Source organism: Mirounga leonina, unplaced genomic scaffold (genome assembly GCF_011800145.1).
Source record: "Mirounga leonina isolate KUSES-001 unplaced genomic scaffold, KU_Mleo_1.0 Mir_165, whole genome shotgun sequence".
In the NCBI taxonomy this organism is placed as follows: Eukaryota; Metazoa; Chordata; class Mammalia; order Carnivora; family Phocidae; genus Mirounga; species Mirounga leonina.
The window spans coordinates 56,703,559-56,724,857 of NW_023270415.1; the positions used below are offsets into that span (position 1 = coordinate 56,703,559).

The 21,299-nt window shown below is 35.0% G+C and overlaps 1 protein-coding gene across 3 annotated transcripts in view; it reads right to left on the bottom strand.

The window, feature by feature from the left end:
- Positions 1-21,299, bottom strand: part of CSMD3 (CUB and Sushi multiple domains 3) — a 1,201,062-nt gene that overhangs the window by 229,201 nt on the left and 950,562 nt on the right. For all 3 annotated transcript variants that reach the window (XM_035011782.1, XM_035011781.1, XM_035011780.1), the window contains one exon: positions 15,016-15,210. In XM_035011782.1, the coding sequence (XP_034867673.1) occupies positions 15,016-15,210 (195 nt within the window). The remainder of the gene's footprint in view (positions 1-15,015; positions 15,211-21,299) is intronic.

A 21,299-nucleotide genomic window follows, 5' to 3' on the forward strand; every position in this document is an offset into this window, starting at 1 on the left:
TTAGTAAGATCTGGGGAATGTCATGTTCTTACAAAATTATTTGATCATGGAGACTGTTTCAGTATAACATCTCACAGGACCAATGTTCCCTAGAACATGCTTTGCAAAATGCCGGATTGATGATTCCAGAATGTGCTATCACTTGGCAATAACTCTAACATTTATATTATTGCCTGTAATTGATTATAATTTTGTAGTACTAAAGAACTGTTTTATGTATGCACATAGAGCCAAAGTATTTTAAAGATGTAAAATGTCAGACTTAGCCTATTATAAAGTACTATTATTCTTGACACGCTTTCCCTGACCCTTGGGGTCCAATACATCAATTTGTTGCTTGTTCCCTTACATAGTTTATCAGTCTCTCTCTCCTCTCTACCACTCAAAATGCCACAGTCCACACTCTCAACAGTTTCCACATGGGCTCTTCCATTGGACAACTAGCTCCACGCATCCCCGAAAGTTCTCACCACTGTTAACAATTTTTCTAACAGACAAGTCTTACATTTCTCTTCTCTTCCTAGAACAGTTCTGATAAACATTATGTTCTCCATAAATGTTTGTGGGATGATTGAATGATCTATGCTTGCAAGACCAGGCAGGCTACTATAAAATGTTGTTCCAGAGTCATCACATAACACAAACATTTCATTTTGTTGAAATTACCCCAGATATTCACTTAAATCCAAGACAGAATGGAGACATACCCTCTTTTACTAAATCCATATAAGCCTACTTTTTTTCTTTCTGTGATTAAAATCTTCTGGTTATTAGGAATCACTGTTGCTTTACATTTAGAGGCAATATTATGTGAAAGATATGTATCTTTAAACATTGGAAATATGTTCAGTGACAGAACTCTTAACAATATGAGAGCCACATGAATACTGAGTTCCCCTGGAGGAATAGCAAACTCATGCCTACCATTTTACAGTAGCAAATCCATGCTAACATTTTATCAGTCTGGAGCATACCTTTTCTTTTTTTTTTTTTTTAAGGATTTTCTTTATTTATTTCACAGAGAGAGACACAGCGAGAGAGGGAACACAAGCAGGGGGAGTGGGAAAGGGAGAAGCAGGCTTCCCACGGAGCAGGGAGCCCGATGCGGGGCTCGATCCCAGGACTCTGAGATCATGACCTGAGCCAAAGGCAGATGCTAAATGACTGAGCCACCCAGGCGCCCCTGGAGCATACCTTTATTCAAAGAGTGACATCACTCACACAGTTTAATTTCATATGATTTTTCTTGTTCTCATTTTTCTGTTTGTTTTTTAAAAATTCTCTTTGGCTGAATTTATATGGCTTGATTTGTATAAGTAAAATGTGCCCATACTGTAACTATTCTCTATATGCGTGTTTCACTCTTGCAATATGAAAGAGGGATACAGTAGACAGATGCGGTATTTCCAGGGAAATCAGAGGATGAGTCTGCAACTGGGTTTCAAGACTTCTAGTCATTTAGTGAAAAGGACTTCCCTCCTATGGTTTGATCATGTGTGTGGGATGGAGGAGGAAGACTGAAGAAGAAGGAGAACAAGAAGCAACCTCCCAGTAAGTGAAATAGAAGAATCCCAAACCATTTTTATGGAAAAGGTACTATTTGAATGTCCACATATCTTAGAGACTTTATAATACATGCAACACAGCCTTGAGCTACTTGCAATTTCAAATCTGTCTTTTCACTTGTGTAATGTATAATTTATTATCAAATATACTCTATAATGAAATTATTATATAATATATAAATTTTTCTCAGAAAGCAAGTTAGGTACTTTTAAAAGTGATGAGTTCTTGTAGGTCACAAAAGAGCAATATGGTATATTAAATCAATAATTTACTAGATGTGGCCTGTGACTCCTTCAGTTTGAAAGAACTGCTGTACCTTACAAAAGTGCTGGCCCACTTCTAGTAAATTACTTATGCCCTGATATAGCCTGATTGAATGTCACAAATCAAAAATCCTGGTATAGAAAGTGTTTGAAAGCTGTATCTCCCGTTGAGCTTTTTTTTTTTTTTAAGAGAAGTCCTTTCGTAACCCTTAAACTCTGGAATTGAATTTATAATGCAGACAGCTAATATTCCCAGTATTGACTTGTAGATTAAAATTACTATTGCTTCTTCCCTCCTTTGTTTAAAACCTTGTTCTTAGTTTAAAAAAAAAAAAACTAATTATTCATCCATTCATTTCTTTTTTTTCCAACCATTCATTTCATACTTCTCTTCATGTCTGCTATATAAGCATTTCATTTTGTTTATCTTAGATGATAAGCCTCCAATAAGGCTATTCTAGCATAATGGTAATAAATATTTCTTTAAATTATAAACTGTTACTCTAAGTAACTTATTTATTTTGATTTTCATTTTCTTCTCCATCAGTTCTGCTACATTCACATTTATTTATCTGGAAAACTAAAGATAATATTGCCATGAGTTTCCTATTGCCTCATCTGTTCCCCTAAAAAAACAAAAAACACAAACAAAAATCAGTCTTTATTACTTGTGAATTAATTTTGTGGTAAAATTCCACACTCTCGTTTAACACTAAAAAAAAAAAAAATCATCTCCATGTTGTAATCAGTGGCTTGTAAACCATTTTAATCACTCACTCAGTAAACTTAGTAGGATATGAGCTTCTACATCTGTCACCTCACTGATTGCCTGAACTCACTCATTTTATTTTGCTGGCTAGGAAGGCTTTCCCTTCATGCCCCAGTGCTCGATGAGCTGTGTTCTCCAACAGAGTGTGTTCTTAGAGAAAGAAGAATCATCCTATGACATAGACCTATGAATAAATAGCTATATTCCTCGGATAGATTTGCCATGCTACCATATATAAATGCTACTAATACTATGGGTGTTAGTAGTTTATCTGTGATACCATGTCACTCATTTTTAACCTCATTTTCAAGATTGAGGTATAATTCACATACCATAAAATTCACCCTTTTAAAGTATATAATTGGGTGTTTTGGGTTTTTTAGCATATTCACAAAGTTGTATAACCAACACTCTATCTAATTTTAGAATATTTCTGTCATCCCCGAAAGAATTCCTATATTCATCAGCAGTCACTCCCTATTTCCTATACTCCCAAGTCCCTAGCAATCACTAATCTATGATTTTGTAGAAAAATGTATATGGGAAGATAAATTCTTAAAATGATTTTAGCTGAACTGTTGATGTTTTTTAAAAACTAAAATCCCTTTCATTGCTTAGTTTCTGATTTTTAACTCATTGATTTTAAGTGATGGCAGTCTTTTATTGTTTAAAAAATTGTTTTAAAACAGCTAATAGTACAAAATGAGCTTAGAGGGGAAAAAAATCATCTGTGACAATTTATTACCCCTGCCTGATTACTTCACAAGCATTGATTTCTCAGGAAAGTCTTCCCTGTCTTCCAGACTAGTTCAGAGGATCACATCATATAGCATTCCATTCCGTTCAGGACACTGATTACAACTTGTTTTATATTTATATTCTTTTTTTTAATATAAAGCCACTTATTTATATAGGGTCTGTCTCTCTTAACTCCAAAAATCTATTAAGTCAAAGTTTCTATTTCTTTTTATACACCATTTATACCTCTGGAGCCTAGGACAGTGTCTGTTTATACAATGGACTTCTAATAAATATGTTATAAATATTAGGAAAACTAAAATATACAGTATATTACTATCTTGCTGCTGACTAAATGCATGGAATGTAAAACTCAGATTCTTCAAACCATTTGCTTAGGGTAGCATAGTAAATGCTGTATAAAACCCAAAGCTTTGGAATCTACAAGATTTAGTTTTGAATCCCAGCTTCACTATTTACTGACTATTTATTTCTAGCTTTGGAGGAGAGGAAATTTCAAACTGGAACTGGAACAGGAAATGTCTGATAGATATGCTATATGGTGTGGGCCTAGATAAAATGAATTAAGCAACTCTCTGGCCCCACAGAATCTTCTGGAGGTGATATAATGTGGGTTTCATAAAGGCCTTAGGAGGATGAACTAATCTCATCAATCCCAGGAACGAATACAAAGTTTAGAGAAAGGGCAGGAGGAAACTTCCCTGGTGTTTCTGCCAAGCTCTTCCCTTGAGAGAGAGAGGAATGCCATTTAGTGATTCTCCCAGAGCATTGTTCCTTCCAGGAGGAGCTCTGGCTTTTATTTTCCTCTCCTCTTCATTTCCCTACTCCATCCCAAAGGCAGAGGGACCTACATCTTCAATTCAGCTGTTGTCTCAAGAGGTGGTATGTGTGTGGGTGTGTGCGGGGGGTGGGGGGGTTTGGGGTCACTGTGCTCGACTGTTAACAATCACTGTGGATGTGGTCTTCTAATTTTGCACTCCTTATCCTTTAGAAGTCCAGGGGGAAACAAGAACCAATGTTAACAGTGAAAAGGAGGAAAAATTGGCCCATCTTCTCCTCTTCCTTACAGCTCAGGGGTTCTTTTTTCTTGTTTCATGAATTTGGATGGGGAAAAAATGTTTATATTTTCCAATTCTTATGGAAATTTTTTTCTAACTGAATTTTACCATTTCATTTAATTTCAAACGTAGGCAGCAAACCACTGGGACTTTGTCACCAACAGGAATTACAGATGTTTTTATATTACATTATAATTGTTGCAGATACCTCAAGTAGTTATTAGATTTGCTAGGACTTATAATTTAAGGCAATAATTAGGAAGCAATATATTATTACATCAAAATTTGTTTTTTCAATTGTAGATTTTAAGTACTTGGATAACTGTGTTTCAATATAATCAGTTTATCTTTCATGCCCATGTGCTTTATTATATTTTATACACCTAAAAAGATAATTCTAGGATAGGATTCATCATCACACAAAAAAGAAACCCTATTCTAATTAGATTCCTCCCAACTCACCTCTTTTTACCTTTGTAATTTTTTGTCTTCTCTTTTCCTTACGGGGGCTTGGCTCAGGGATTGTTGCTTTGGCCTATGATGATCTGGAAAGTATTAGTTGCATTGGAGAACCCTTTCCTTCTTGCTCTTTTGTCTCTCTTCCTAACAGGACAGATCATTTCTTCCCTGAATCAGAGAGGTCCTAAAACTCAGATTAGGAACGTGGGGAACCCTGTCTTGGGGTTGGCTTAGGCTTGAAGCTATTTAGAACCTGATTATGGTTCAGATTTACTCACTAACTCTCCCATACATTTCAGTCTGACTGGTTTTGGGATTTGGGATTAAGAATTTATTCCCTCTTGCACAGAGAGCTCTATATTGTCTTTTTTTATGTGTATGTCTTGAAGTGAAAGACTCTCTGGCTGAATATAAGTGTAAAATGAAATGTTCTATGTTTAATAAAGGGGAAGAAAGCAGCAACCTCCTTTAGGGTGTCTCTTTTAAAACATAATAGGCCCATCTTTTTGATTTTACAGTGCAAGACTGCTGGCCTTCTGGAAACATACTTCAGAAATTAACTAAGGGTTCTTAAAAAGTGTAGTCACAAGGTATACAGAGACAAGTTACATCGGTATGTCTCTCAAGGAGATAAAAGAAGAGTTATTTGTTCTTTCTTTATAAATTTGTATGAGATTCTGTCCAGTCTTTGTAGCATCTTTCATAGGCAGCCTGCAATGTTCATTACATTCCAAATATGCTTATTCAATAATAAACCTGCTTTCTTTCTCTCTAGGTTTTGTGGGTTGAACTTTTTAGTAGTATATTTGTTTTGCCAACAAAAGTAAAGATTTGGCTATCCTTAGATCTGTTGTTTTATTATCCTAATGCCATTCCTTACTTAATACAGTTTGATTCTCAACATGACTATGAATAATTACTGTTGTATACTTTACTTTCTTTATCTGTAAGGAGAGAAACTCTGGGTTGATTCAATTTTCTGTATAAATAATTTTTCTGTTTTTCTGTAAAAACGTGTAACACATTAGGGAGGCATGTTTGAAGTCTGACTTAAATATAAAAACTACATGGTGGTGGAGAACGGGGGTTTCTAAGCACAATGAGAGGCCATGCAACTACCATTCTGGAGGCATGGCATAGTGGCTGAGATGCCAAAGGCAGAAAAAATAAAAATGGTTTAAATATGAGCTCCAAGTCAGTGGTCACAAGAAAATATGTTTTGAATTATAAGCATTGATTTGCAATTAAATTGCTTCTTACATAGGCGACTCTACATAGTATGCTCCAGAATTCATAGCAGCAGGGATTTATTTATAACAATGCTAATGATTCTCTAGACTAGCATGCAGGAGACCAACTGGAGTGATAACGTAAGTAAGAGTGCCTGGAAATAGCAGGTGCTCAATCACATTAGCTTCCCTTCCAGTTTCATTTTAAATAATATTCCACCGCCCCATATGAGAATGAAACATGCTTTGGTTTTATCTCAATACTACTTTAAATTTTTAAAATAGAAAAATGCATTTGGGGTGCCTGGCTGACTCAGTTGGGAGAGCATGTGACTCTTGATCTAGGGGTCATGAGTTCAAGCCCCTCATTAGGCCTTAGAGCTTACTTAAAAAAAATAGAAAATACATTATACTTCTTTGTAGAACATGATTCTGATACATAATCTGTATATTATGTCTGTGAACAAAATTCCTATGTATAGCTAATGAAAGGCAGATATTTGATGATACTCAGAAATAATTTACCACTAGGCCTTTGTTTTATGAGTCTTTCATCCACATGCTTTAATTATGTCACATATTTAAATGGCATCAAATGCTAAATGGCTCAGTATATTAGATTACATAACGTCTATATTCATTTATAATGCAATGGGACTCCAGACTTGTTTCAAATCTCAAAAAAATTCTATAAACCTTAAGGACATTTGGAATAAGAGATTAGCCCAAGGCAAGCATGCTGTTTAAGCAGAAGATCTGGAATAAAAGTTGAGTTATCTACGTCATACACTAAAGCAGTATGATTTAATTAAAAGTAGGTCATATGAGGTTACTAATGAGAGATAACTGTAAAGTTGGAGAGCTACAATTATAAAATGAACTTTTTATTTTTTATTTTATTTGTTCCAAATTTTCTCTTCAGTTGATAGTGCAAAGGGCTCTCCATTTATTTATTATTATTATTTTTTAAAGGTTTTATCATTCCACATAGAGTTGGAAGTTGAACAATGAATGGTACCAGATGACTACTGGATGTCTAATCATAACACTCTTGTGTATGTACTTTGGACAGACTTATAGTTATCAGTGACTGAGTTACATAATCTTTTTTTTTTCCCCCAGAATCTAGGACTACATTAGCATGAGAGAAACAAAGGGATTGAAAATAATGGTACAGATGTTCAAAATAGCTAACACTGACTATATCTGTTAGGGTATCTGTGAAATGCAAAAATGCATTTCAGATGGACATTTTTTATTAGTTATTGGTAGGAATTTACTTTTTCTTAATTCTCATACTTAGCTTGGAGGAAGATTTCAGAAATAAGTGGGGAACCCAAAATCTCACCACTTATTTTTGATGCCATGCATCCATTCATGAAACATTTAACCACCTGCAATATGCGATAAATGTTAGGTTCCAGAGATATAAAAAAGATCAATGCAAGGTCATTAATCAGCCTCTCTAGAGGGCAGTGATTAAGACTGGACTCCAAATCATGACTGGCAGACAACTATGACTTTGAACAAGTGACTGAACCTGTCCTGTGTCTTGGTTTCCTCATCTGTAAAATGAGAATATTAGTATCCCCTAATTCATGGAGTTGTAGTAAGGCATAAAATAATATGTATACAAAACTTCAAACTGTTCTCAACACAGACAAGTTATTATCTCTTCTCAGTCCTCTCTATGGGCTTGCCCAGCTCAGCTGCTTGAAATTCTATCTACTTTCTCTGGTTTGCTCTTGCTTCTAAATGTTTATAAATGCTCAACCCTAGGTGTGAAACACAGCATTTCCTTATGTCTTATACCTCACCTGGTTCCTTCCTATTTTTAATATTCAGTTCATGTGTCACTTTCATAAGGAAGACTTCTCTGATTTCTCTTTGTGACTGGGTCAGAGGCACCTCCACACTGTGCTCTCGGCACTCTGTTTTTATTTCTAGCAATTGACCTCACCTGCTTTATTTCATCTGATTATAAATTCTCTAAAGGCAAGAACCATATTGAATTCGTAGTTAGTACAGGACAAGGCATATAATTGGTACTTTTTAATGCCTGATAAAAAGGAATGTATGATACTCTTCTATTCTCTCTAACATATTCTCCAAATATGTTTGTTCTTAGGGTCTTATTATTCTAATTAGCTGTCAATTGAATGCTCACTGAATGCTATAGCAATGAAAAAGATCAAGAATACGGCATTGGTCCAGTTATAAAATAAATAAGTCATGGGTATGTAATGTATAGCATGATGATATAGTTAATAATACTGTCTTGCATATTTGAAAGTTGCTAAGAGAGTAGACTTAAAATTACTTATCATAAAAAAATTGTAAACTGTATGGTGATGGATGTAAACTATACTTATTGTGGTGAACATTTCACAATGTATACAAATATCAAATCATTATGTTGTATACCTGAAACAAATATAATGTTGTATGTCAATTATACCTCAATTAAAAAATACTGTATTAGTACTATGGCTAGTACTCCCAAATTTGATGATTTTTTTTATAAAGATATTATTTATTTATTTGAGAGAGAGAGAATGAGAGACAGAGAGCACGAGAGGGAAGAGGGCAGAGGGAGAAGCAGACCCCCCGCCGAGCAGGGAGCCCGATGCGGGACTCGATCCCAGGACTCCAGGATCATGACCCGAGCCGAAGGCAGTCGCTTAACCAACTGAGCCACCCAGGCGCCCCCCAAATTTGATGATTTACCTTTCAGAGTTCTAAGGTTCTAAAATAACTGGGGCTTTACACACACCAGAGATATCTTTACCAAGGACCTATTATTTCAACTTTAGATTTATTTGATTCCATCCTGGAAGCTTTAGGGAGCAAGGGGAGGGTAAATTGGAATGTTTTTCTGCTACTAAAACATGCCTAAAGGAAATCTGAGAGCTTCAGCCAGAATGCTGGGGAAAAAGCTTCAGACAGAAAGGATAGCAAGTGCAAAAGCTTTGAGGCAGAAGTGTGATTTCAAGAAACATCTAGGAGCCTTTGTGGCGCAAAGAGTATAGTAAAGAGGTCAGAATATATATAGGCAGATTAAGTGGAACTTCATATTATAAGATCTATGGAGTTTACTCAGATTTAGAAAGCCAATGGTGGATTTTGATATAATTTAACATATGTTTTTATTTATTTTTTATTTTTTAAGAGATTTTATTTATTTGCATATTTATTTAGCGAGAAAGAGAGCATGTGAGCTGGGGAAAGAACAGAGGGAGAGGGAGAGAGAGAATCCCAAACAGACTCTGAGCTGAGTGCAGAGCCCAACACAGGGCTCAATCCCATGACTCAGAGACCATGACCTGAGTCAAAATCAAGAGTCAAATGCTCAACCAACTGAGCCATCCTGGAGCCCCAATCTGACATAGGTTTGAAAGATTACTTTGTTGTGTTTGTAAGAGATTTTATTGGGGAACATGGGAAAGGGAGAAACTAGCTAGAAGAGAGGTTAAGAGGTAAGAGATAGCTGATGCCCTAGGTCAGGGTAGAGGTGTGTTTATATAAACAGCTACAATGCCATTAGATGAAATAAATCAAGTAATGAACATTAAGGGAAAAATACGGAATCTGCCACTATTTGTGTTTCATTATCTTTACATAATATTGAGTCATTTTATGGATAAGAACAATAGGACTTCTACGTTAATCCAGTGTGTCCATAGATAACCAAAGTTAACACAGAGTTTCAACAGACACTTGTCAAAGTGTGAAAAATAAGAAGGGAAGAAATTATTTTCCAAACACATTTTTTTTATGACAAAGTGAATTGCAGGTACAGATATTCTGTTTTGCTATCATTTAATACATGTGACATTCTCCATGAGATAAACTGCAGGGTTTCTCATCACTGAGCAGGACTTACCACAGGATGCTATCATTTTGGATCTGCTTCTGACAAACACAATCTCCCAGTGTCCAACATAAGCTCTTGAAAATATTTTCTTCAGATTTAAAATGTACACAATCTTAAACCATGATTAAAAAAAAAAAAAACTATCTTCTAAAATAGACAAACTGTAAATTCTTATGGTTCAGTTCAGGTTAAAAATATTTACTGAGAGCCTGCTTGTATAAATTAATGCATTGAATGCTAAAAAGTTATATGTAGCCCAAGACCTTATGAGCTTATAGTCTTCCAGAGTGAAACATTATAAGAAAAATCAAAACATTGCATTTAAAGAGTTTACAAAGTTTGGTCTCATGGAGAATTGGTGTTCGCTTTTATGTAAAAAATAAAATAAAAAGCTTTCCTTATTTTGGCACTTAGGGATTATAGTCTAATAGCTCCCTACTTACATACTCTAAAGCAAAACTTTTCAGTCAGTCCAAATTTCCTGCCCATGTTCTCAGAGACAGCAGTCAAAATTTTACTGTGGGGTAAGACTTAACATGAAAAGCAGCAGAGCCTGACAATCTAATTCTCAAGCATTAATGAAATTAAAAATAGAGGCATAAACAAATTAATATATGACAAAGGCAATTGCTAGAATGCACAAAAATAACTTAATTCTGGAATATTGAAGAGAAATAGAAATTATTAGAAGACTCAGCTGAGGAATAGCAGAATAGAGGGTGGTGTGGGGCAGGTGACCATTGCTTTAAATTACTTTAAATGGAAACCTATATTATATTATTTTCTTTGTTATTACCTGTATATTTTACTTTGATAAAAATGCAAAATATATCTTAACTTAAAAATGTACCCTTATGGGGCGCCTGGGTGGCTCAGTTGCTTAAGCGACTGCCTTCAGCTCAGGTCATGATCCTGGAGTCCCTGGATCGAGTCCCGCATCGGGCTCTCTGCTCGGCAGGGAGTCTGCTTCATCCTCTGACCCTATCCCCTCTCATGTGTTCTCTCTCTCTCTCATTCTCTCTCTCTCAAATAAATAAATAAAATATTTAAAAAAAATGTATCCTTATGAGTAACAAATCCTCTGGCTCTATTGCACATGCTTTACCCACTAATTTTGACTTTCAAAGTATTAAATTATTAAATCTGAAAGTCAGCCAGTTCTGTGTATTTTGGATTTCTGTATAATTACTATGAGGGAAAACAAATAGATACGTGTGAATGTGATCAAGAAACTAAAATATATTAAGTTCTCCTTATGAGACAGTAACAGCTTCAGAACCAAATGTATTTTTAATTTATTTTTTATATTTTATTGTGTTTATAATTTTTAAGTAAGCTCTAGGCACAATATGGGACTTGAACTCATGACTTCAAGATTAAGAGTTGCATGCTCTACCAACTGAGCCAGCCAGAAAACCCAGAACCAAATGTTTTAAGTAAGTTATTTAATATAATTCTCCCAACAACCTTACAAATTATACAATATCATCTCATGATTAGATACACAAAATAAATTGTGTAAGGTCACAGCTGATTTTAGCTTTTCTCTTGTTTTTAAATCATTGTTTAGAGTTAAATAGACCTAGTTCTAAAACATGGACCTTTCCTTCCCCCTTTACTATTCTAGAAATTATCAGTTGTGGTCATATTTTTAACATGGTTAAGGTATTTATGGTATTAATTAAGTTAATTAAGGTATTAACAAGCATAAGGTATTTATGGAATAACTTTTTTTCCATAGTATCTTGGTATTATGGGTGAAAGTCTAGTCATATCCAAGTCAATTGATAGTGAAGATTATCCTTAAGAAATTTAAAAAATACTAAACACTTGTGCTATTTTTAGGAGTAAATGTGTATCCATATAATAACATTAATAAATTAGATTTAATTAATGTTAAAATGACAGAAATATACTAATTCCATTAAATATAACATGCAATGCAAAGTGCAATGCATGTTTTCCAGTGCTGTGATTCTTGAACACTTTGAAAATCACATGTATTAATATTCCAGTATTTGCTGGGAAATTTACTAGGCCCTCTGTATGTGTTGCAATTAATTGAATATTCACAATAACCTACTGAATTAATAACTATGATCCAGTTTTAGGGATTTAAAAATCAAGGCTTGGCTTGCCAGAGGTCATAGATATAGTAAGAGGATTTGAACCCAGGTCTACTCTTCCCTCTGTTTTGTTTGTAGATATGACTAGTCAACCAACGTGAAATATACTTAATTAGGCTATAATTGATCCCATGAAATGTTTTGGTTAGGAAGGACCATTTGTATATATTATGGCATATTCCATGCTGAAATTAATATTTCTATGACCTATCAATATAGAAATCTACTGGAAAGAAATAGGATTATTTTAGGCAGGCATATTCTTAGTAAATGCATACTATACTCTGGTGCTCCTGCCTTTTTCAGCTAAGTCACTGAAAACCATGTATTTAATAATTTATCCCAGTGATTAACAGCTATCCTTTTGATCTATGGTTTTCTGTATCCTTTGGTTTTTCTCTGTCAGGATTTTGGTTATTTCTTGTCTGGCTCCTGGAAATCTTCCATATTATTTTAATGAATTTTCTGGCTATATACAGATTTCTCTTTTGCATGGCTCTGAATTTTAAGACAATATAATCACTCTTTCTCTTAAGCTTTCTATAAACTTTCCTGTCATCAGTTATTTTTTTCTCTTTGGCAGAATTAAATACAAAGTAATTATTTCTCCTTTTATTCCCTTTATCCTCTAATAGATGGAACCATCAATTAAGAATTAACTGGCTGTTCTGTTATTAACAGAATGACCATTTAATAGACATGTACCTTTTATTTCTTATTGCAACATTTTGAAGTAAAGAATTTCAATTACCCCCATTTTAGAGATGAGAGACTCTAGAGAGGTTAGATGACCTATGAAAGTCAGAAATCATGTATATAATTCTAATATGTGAAAACGTTATACAATGAGGAAAAATTACTATGTGTAACAGACACCAAAATTCCATACTTTTAATTATCAGTTCAAAATTGTTGCTTTTTTTCACTGAAATTCACGGTAAGAAATATACATTATTTTATTTATATTTATTTATTTATTTATTTATTTTTAAGATTTTATTTATGTATTTGATACAGAGAGAGAGCTAGCGAGAGCAGGAACACAAGCAGGGGGAGTGGGAGAGGGAGAAGCAGGCTTCCTGCCAAGCAGGGAGCCCGATGTGGGACTCGATCCCAGCACCCTGGGATCATGACCTGAGCTGAAGGCAGACACTTAACGACTGAGCCACCCAGGCACCCCAATATACATTATTTTATTGCAAATATACACATACACATCTACATGTACTCGTACACACACACATCACATGGGTATATTCATTGTATTTTATTCATCTCTCTATATGTAGCTGAAAATAGTCCCACAAAATAATACTTATCTTTACCATGGTCTTTGAATTATAATATTTTTCTCTTCTTTTTATATATTTATCTTTTATTTTATTTTAATTATTTTACCTTATTCAATGTTACATCAATTATAAAAATGCTGGTCATGACCTAGTGAATTGATTTTATGACTCACTACTGGTGACCCTGGTTTGGAAAATCTGCACTAGATGATATCATCTCCATGTCAGTTTTGTACAATGCATTAGGATCATTCAGCTGACCACAGAGTCTGTGGTAACTTTCCACAGTGATATCATTGTTTCTCTCTCCTTACTGAACTGTTTTTTTTTTTTTTTTTTTTACTTTTCACTCTATCTCTATCCTCATAGAGTTGTATGCAAGCATATGATTTTTCAACATGCAATATTATTTTATTTAGTTATAAAATCCATCTTCAAAAGCTTGAAATAAAAATTTCCATGGTCTGCAATTGAACTGTACATTGCTTTATTTTAGGGTGTCCTGTTTTTCATTAAAATAATTTTTAAACCACTGTGTTGGATTTCCTATTTAACACTTAGGTATGGGTTTTGGAAAGACCATGGGTCACTAGGTCCATGAAGTGGCAAATGGGTCCTTGTTTTGGAAAATCCTCCTGGAATTTACCCAGAAATATATATTCATGAACCGTCATCATCACAACCTGCTCCACTGTTAACTAGGGACTCCCACAGTTTCCCCTCTTGTGTTCCCTGGATCAACTTTTCAGAATTCTGAATGGGCTGTTCATTTACTATGGCTAAACGCCTAGCAAATTCTATGCCCTATGTGTGGGTGATGTCTCTGTGTCTGATGCCTCTTCAGTGACTTCCTTAATCTGAAAAACAGTAAGTCTCTTCCCCTTGAGTATATTTTTCCTAAATTTTTCCCTAAGATCAGCAGTCTTCTGGCTATGATCACTGCCAGTTCCTGCATCAAACTGCATCCGAGGCCCTGGTCTCCTACTAACTCTAGCTGTGGCATATATGGCAACTTACATATCTGATATTTTGTTACTAAGACTAATTTTAGGTCTTCCTCCATTTTACTGTGTGCTTGAGTCCGTCCTCCCTCCCCCAACACCCCCCCCCCGCCCCCGCCCGCTAGAGCTGCCTCAGCAGCTCCAACATGGTTTGCACTTTTAGGCAACCTTAATTTTTAGGAGAAATGTGTAGTTTGGATAAAGATTTATCACCAGTTCTTGATAATATTTAAGTCACTGCATTTCTCTATTTTGTTGAAATGTCACTTTCTGTGTGTTCATTCTTCATTTACTCAGCCAATATCTTCTGAGCACCTAATCTTTTCAGGCACTCCTCTAAGTCACGAACACAGAATACAACAGGCAATACCCTTATGCTCAGAGAGCTCGCCGACAATAATGTGTGCAGCGCTTTAGAAACACCTGGGAATATAAGCACTTTTCCGAAACCATTTCTTTTACAAATCTAATTTAAAAATCCTTGATAAAATCTCTGCATGGCCTATACCACACTTGTAGATTGAATGTTAAGTGGTTGATTTTTAAAAATATAGAAATGGCTTTAAATATTTCCTGATCCTATCTAATAATAAAAACTCAGCAAAAAAATGTTTCTTACCATGACAACTTGGTAAGGCTCTATTCCATCCAGGTCTTCCATCATCTCCCATGATACAGGTGAGTGTCGAATAACCTTGGAGAACATAACCAGCATCACAGTAATAGGTGACTGTTGACCCTAGTTTATAATCCATTCCAAGTCTTGTGCCATTCATTATATTGCCTGGATCAAAGCAGGATTCTCGAAGTTTTGCTGAAAAACAGTGTTGATATAAAATGAAATGCTTTAAGATACTATTTCCTTTGAAACCTTTAATATTTCTTCATTTCTATTTCTAAACAGATGGGAAAGTACCAGCACCCTTTCTGCTTCTGTTTGAGGGCTCAACGTACAAAGTAGCCCATAATCATACCTGACATTTTGCTAATTCATATTGATGAGTAAGAGAATAAAATTTTTCATTAGTCCTATTAAGACTCATATCTAATATACAGTCAAGCATAGAGTTTTAGAGTTTATTAAAAATTATTATGTGCTATAATCCATGCATAAATATTTTAAATGAATTATTTTGGAAAAGAAGGACTTATTTCTTTATTTAATATTTATTTAAAAGCTCTTCTCCCAAATAATGTATACTCATTCCTTGTGACTGAACCAGGAAATGATACTACTGCTTATGTTGAGCTCAGTTCATTTCACCACTGGGAGGAAGGTAAAAGTTTTCTCTACCCTGAAATCATTTCTTGTAACCCATCTCCTCTAGTCATTCCCCATTCCTATCAGAGGTCTGCCCATTATCAAATAGCAGCAAAATCTTTATGACATACAAACCAGGATCTTTTGGAGCAGAGAGTCTATGTTAAAGTCAAGTACTTTTATTTATTTATCTATCTATTTATTTTAAGATTTTATTTATCTGTCAGAGAGAGAGAGCACATGAGAGCACACAAACAGGGAGAATGGCAGGCAGAGGAAGAAGCAGGCTCCCCATTGAGCAAGGAGCCCGAGGCGGGACTCCATCCCAGGACCCTGGGATCATGACCTGAGCTGAAGGCCCACGCTTAACTGACTGAGCCACCCAGGTGTCCAAAAGTCAAGTACTTTTAAAGTTAACACTAACAGACACATTGAACATTAAGTCCATTCACAACAAAGGAACTAAAAGTTTTCTGTGCATCCAGATAGTGAACTAAAGAGAGAGACAGAACATTTTGAAAATATGTAGAGAAACAGAAAGATCAGTTCATCCATTTTTGGGAATAAGCTCTAAAACAAATTGTTGTTAACAGATCTGGGCAATGCCTTAATATTTCTGTTTTATTATTATTGTTATTATAGATTCCTTAAGAAATAGTACAAAAATGTAAGGGCCACCACAAGTTCAGGATAACAAATGTGATTTTCTACATTAGAATTTATTTTATGTTCATGGGAAGCCAGGAAGTGGGTGCATCTCTGCACATAACTCATGGAACCACTGGGATTTAAGTCAACAATATCTTAGTGTTTGGCTATCACAGAAATTATTTTATTGTAATATATCCAACTCTGATTAATTGCAACAGTAGGAATATATTTCTTCCATTCATAAAAGTTTACAGAGTTCAAAGTACTTCAACATTCATAGGAAATGAGGAGAAATTTGTGCTTTAGAAAGAACACTATACAAGATTTCTCCCAATTCAACTAAAGAGGAAATGGCAGAACCAAACATTTAGATGATTTAAATAGACTATCAAAGGAATGGAGTTCTGCTTTCTTTCTTTCCTTCTTTTTTTTCCAATAAGTACTTAAGAACCCACACTACCCAACAAACTCTGGAAATATAGCAGTGGACAATCAGAATATATTCTGGCCAATGTGGCAATTACAGTTTATTAATTATGGTAAATAAATGCTTGCAACTGTAATGATTATGGCGTAAGGGGAAGCATTCAGGAACCTTCCTGAAGAATTGACACCTAAGCTGAGCATTGAGAGAGAAATGAGCTGACTAGGTGAAAGAGAGACAAAGCGCATGAAGGGGACGGGTGTGCAAGTCGGATAAACCTGATGCCTGAGTTTCAATCCAAAGCTAAATAACTTGATCTTTTTCCAAGTGCACATACACAGATGCACACACATGAAATTTGCACCCTACATATTATTCAGAATTCACAATAAAAATCACTTCTCAATCCAACAAACTATATTTCTTCCCTGGTAAAATATTCACACAATATCATTTTCCCAAAAAGAACCAGTGGTGCAAATACTCAATTTGGTTACTAAGAATGGGACTTTAGGGCGCCTGGGTGGCTCAGTTGGTTGAGCGACTGCCTTCGGCTCAGGTCATGATCCTGGAGTCCCTGGATCAAGTCCCGCATCAGGCTCCCTGCTCAGTGGGGAGCCTGCTTCTCCCTCTGACCCTCCCCCCCTCATGTGCTCTCTCTCTCTCTCATTCTCTCTGTCTCAAATAAATAAATAAAATCTTTAAAAAAAAAGAATGGGACTTTAGTGTTCCAGGAGTTGGTTTGTTTACTTTAAAAAGGAAAACTGTACATTGAGCCTTTCCTTAAACAAGCAGGGAAACACAACATAACTTTTAGGCAGATCAGAAACCTAGCATTTATAGCTGGCCTTCGTGAAATTGAGCAAAGTCCCTTGAGGGAAAAGGAAGAATTGAAGTTACTGTTTAAAAGGATTCATCCCACCCCCAAAAAAGGATTCATCCCTTTGTCAAGTGTAACCACCTAATATTCAACTTTTGAAAGTTTGCTTTTTCATTCTTTAAAGTTTTCCCAATAGTTTCAGTGCCATATCAGGGAATCTATATTGCAAATATCCTACTTTTTGAGGAAAGGGAAATATGGCCAACAAATGAAATATATTGCCTCTGAGACAATTTTATATTGCTAGCCTCATTTTGAGAGGATTCATTTATCTCATTATTGTGTTGACACATTACATTAAATCCTTGGTGAATAGCTTTCTATGAATAATACTGCCCTTGTTTATTTCCAGGTCTGCCATAGCAATTGTCTGGAAATTTTGGAAACACCCGGAGAATTCTTATGCAAAGGTCTAGGCCATAGATGGAAAGGCGATTTGAGTTTTTGAAAAAAAAAAAACAAAACAAAGCAAAACTGTGAGGCAGACAGGTTGATATTATTATTTTTATTAATAATTAATTTTATTTGCCTTCACAGTAGTTTGCCTACTGAATAGATCGTAGGCAAATAGCTCCCTTGCCTTATATTCTCCAAATAAAGCACATAAGATGTCTGCTGCAAGATAAAGCATAAGCAATAAAGCTTATATCTTACATATGGTTTTTTAAAAAAAATTTTACAAAGCATTTATTTTTCAGAGTTTTTCCACCAGCAATGAAAGTATCTTAAATGCTTATTTTAATGAAAAAAAAAAAGATATTAGAAAGCCATAAACTGTGCCTTGAAGAAGATTCAACTGGAAAAATTAAAACTTTACTATGCTCTTATTTCCATTTTATTCCTGAAAACAGACAGATGTTGAGATAATATATAAATATATTATATATAATAAGCATGTCTATAACACTATGAAGTTTTTTATCATACTTTGCACAAGACAGTGATAGTTATGTTTGTTGAATTCATATGTAATGATTGATTCATAAATAAATTTTTTTTCTGGGAGAAAAAGAATCATAAAAGGGATTTTACTTCAAAATTTATTCCCACATAGAGCTATACGCTCATGAAGGGACCATTATTATGAATAACATCAGTCTGTATAATCAAAAGTAGTTATATGTTATTTTTGGTTTTCAAGGGTGACCAGAGTATATAACTGCCTGTTATTTCCAGGATAGTGAACATGTGTGGATGGGTATATACCGGCTAGTATGAATTCAGCAACTAAGAACTAAGCTCCCTTCAAGATGTATATGCATTATATTTCCCTCATCGGATCATAATCAGTCCCAAGAGGACTCCCTATTATTAGCGTAAGAGCTCACCTAAGGCCAGGCGTCCCAGAGTACTTTTAGAGAATAAGTATAAGCCATACATTTATCTCTTTTATTTTGGAAAATATTTCTGCAAGGGAAATTAAACAATTGCCCCCAGAATACCTCAGGGTAACGCTGAAATGTAATAAGGTACTCCGTGAAAAAAATATATCTTAACTTAAATAGGTATGTTAATTTAGAATGTAATTTATGAAACTGTTAGGGTTCCTGGAGCAGGTGGCTAACTTACACCATCTATAAACAACCAGTCATAAGTCTTCCACTGTACGTATTGTTGTCTATAAATTGGCAACCCCAGCTACCTAAAACACCAGCTGCCGGGAGGTCTCCTTCAGTAGCACGAAACTGTGTATATTCTCTCTCCATCAGAATCAATATATTTTGTAAAAGAATACAAATATTACTACTATGTGAGTCACATTTATATAAATGTTGTAATTATGAATATTTAAGACATACTTATTAACATTATAATCTAAAATGGTCTTAAAACAATGCAAATGAGGGCACTGTTTAAACTCTAAATATTTATTCCACTGTAAATTTGTTAATATTATATCTCACTGAAATTACAATGGAGACTAGGCCGTATTTGAACTCTTCATGGAGACATTGTTTTAAAATTAGCCAAACGTCTTCCCTTCAGCCCCAAACTTCTACTTCCTGCTCCGGTTTACTATTGTCTACAACATAAAAGCATATCCACAATTTGCTTTACATAAGTGAAAAGTGCTATTCCTTCCAGAATCCATGTTAGCGGGCTTGTGTTTTTGCAACGTTCAAATATAGCATTGGTTCATTGCACAACTACTGTGTATTTGCACACAAGCAAAAATAAGATTCAGTGTCTGTCTTCAAGGGGGAAATGGAGAGAAAAATCTGAACACAAGCAGTGGTACCTATACTCTGGTGTGAGCTCTAATAGAAGTAGGTGTGCTTTTAAATTAAAGGCCTACTAAAAACATTATGTATTTAGAGTGAGTCCAGACTTAAAAGCTTTACTTTTCAGTGCCAACAGAACATGCTCAAGTGAAGGTACAGGACATGTATTACAAATGACAAAGGAAAACTCTTTTTACTATTCAGGGTCTCAATGCATATGTCAGTTTATTTTGTGGGGGGTGCATATTTTAGGAAAATTCTGAGGTGTCTCTCTATGGCAGAAATAGACATAAGGACCACTTTATCAGCTTTAAGAAACTAGACAATTAAAGAGGTAACATTTTTTGAAATGAGGATAGGAAATAGGCAGGCTGATGAAAAAGACCCTGGGGACCCTGAAGGGGGAAATAGAACTTCCCCATGGCTGAGAGTTGTGAGGACCAGTCCAGAGAATTAATTAGGTCGGATTTAGGGAGTGCCATGAACTCGATACTAACATCAGAAGAAATACTCTTCGGAGTATAAAATATAAGTATAAAATAAGACTTCATGAAATTGTGTCTAAGTGGGTATTGGTGTAGTAGCTAAGCATGGTGGGGAGTAATTGTAGGGTCCAGAAAGACTGAAGTTCATGGCATGATTATGTATTTCTCTCTGTTTGTACTTTTATATTTTTATTTGCCTTTATTCTTAGTAGTAATAATAATTTATGTCATTTCCTATAACTTTTTAATAATCTGATCCTTAGTTTTGTCATTTGTAAAATAGGGGTAGCAATACTTAGCACCTAATTCTGTTACTTTAGTATTTTTGTTGCATTTTTAAGTGTACCTGCTCACAGGAAGGATAGAGATAATTCATTAAAAAGAGCTGATCATTGTACCTAGAATAGATTAGGTACATAATGAATAGTTTTGTCTTTTAAAAAATTTGCATTTGTGGCCCTTTTCCTAAGGCAGCATAAATCTTAGGTTTTTGGAAATAATGGGACATGGAAATGGATCAAGCTGGGAAATAGGAATGCGCATACAGTTAGCTAAGAAAAATGGAGAGTAGGCTTTATCTCAACTGCTTAATTACATGGATTTAGGAATGGCTACCTGGAATGTTGGTAGAGAAAGGACTGTGATGTCAGTTCCTATTTCCACAAGACATAATGTTGGAATCAATTAGTACCATCTGCCCTGAGCATGGTAGAATTAGTGACATTTTTCCTGTATTTTTCCTCCTAGTGATCTCTGGAAATGTTTTACAATAGGACCTAGCTGTACTGACTTGATTACAGTTTTCTTTTCTTTCGTTCCTTCTTTGCTTGCCTGCTTCCTTCCTCCTTTCCTTTCCTTTTTCATTTTTCCTTTCCTTTCCTTTCTCCTTTCTTTCTTTTCCTTTCCTTTCCTTTCCTTTCCTTTCCTTTCTCCTTCCTTTCCTTTCCTTTCCTTTCCTTTCCTTTCCTTTCCTTTCCTTT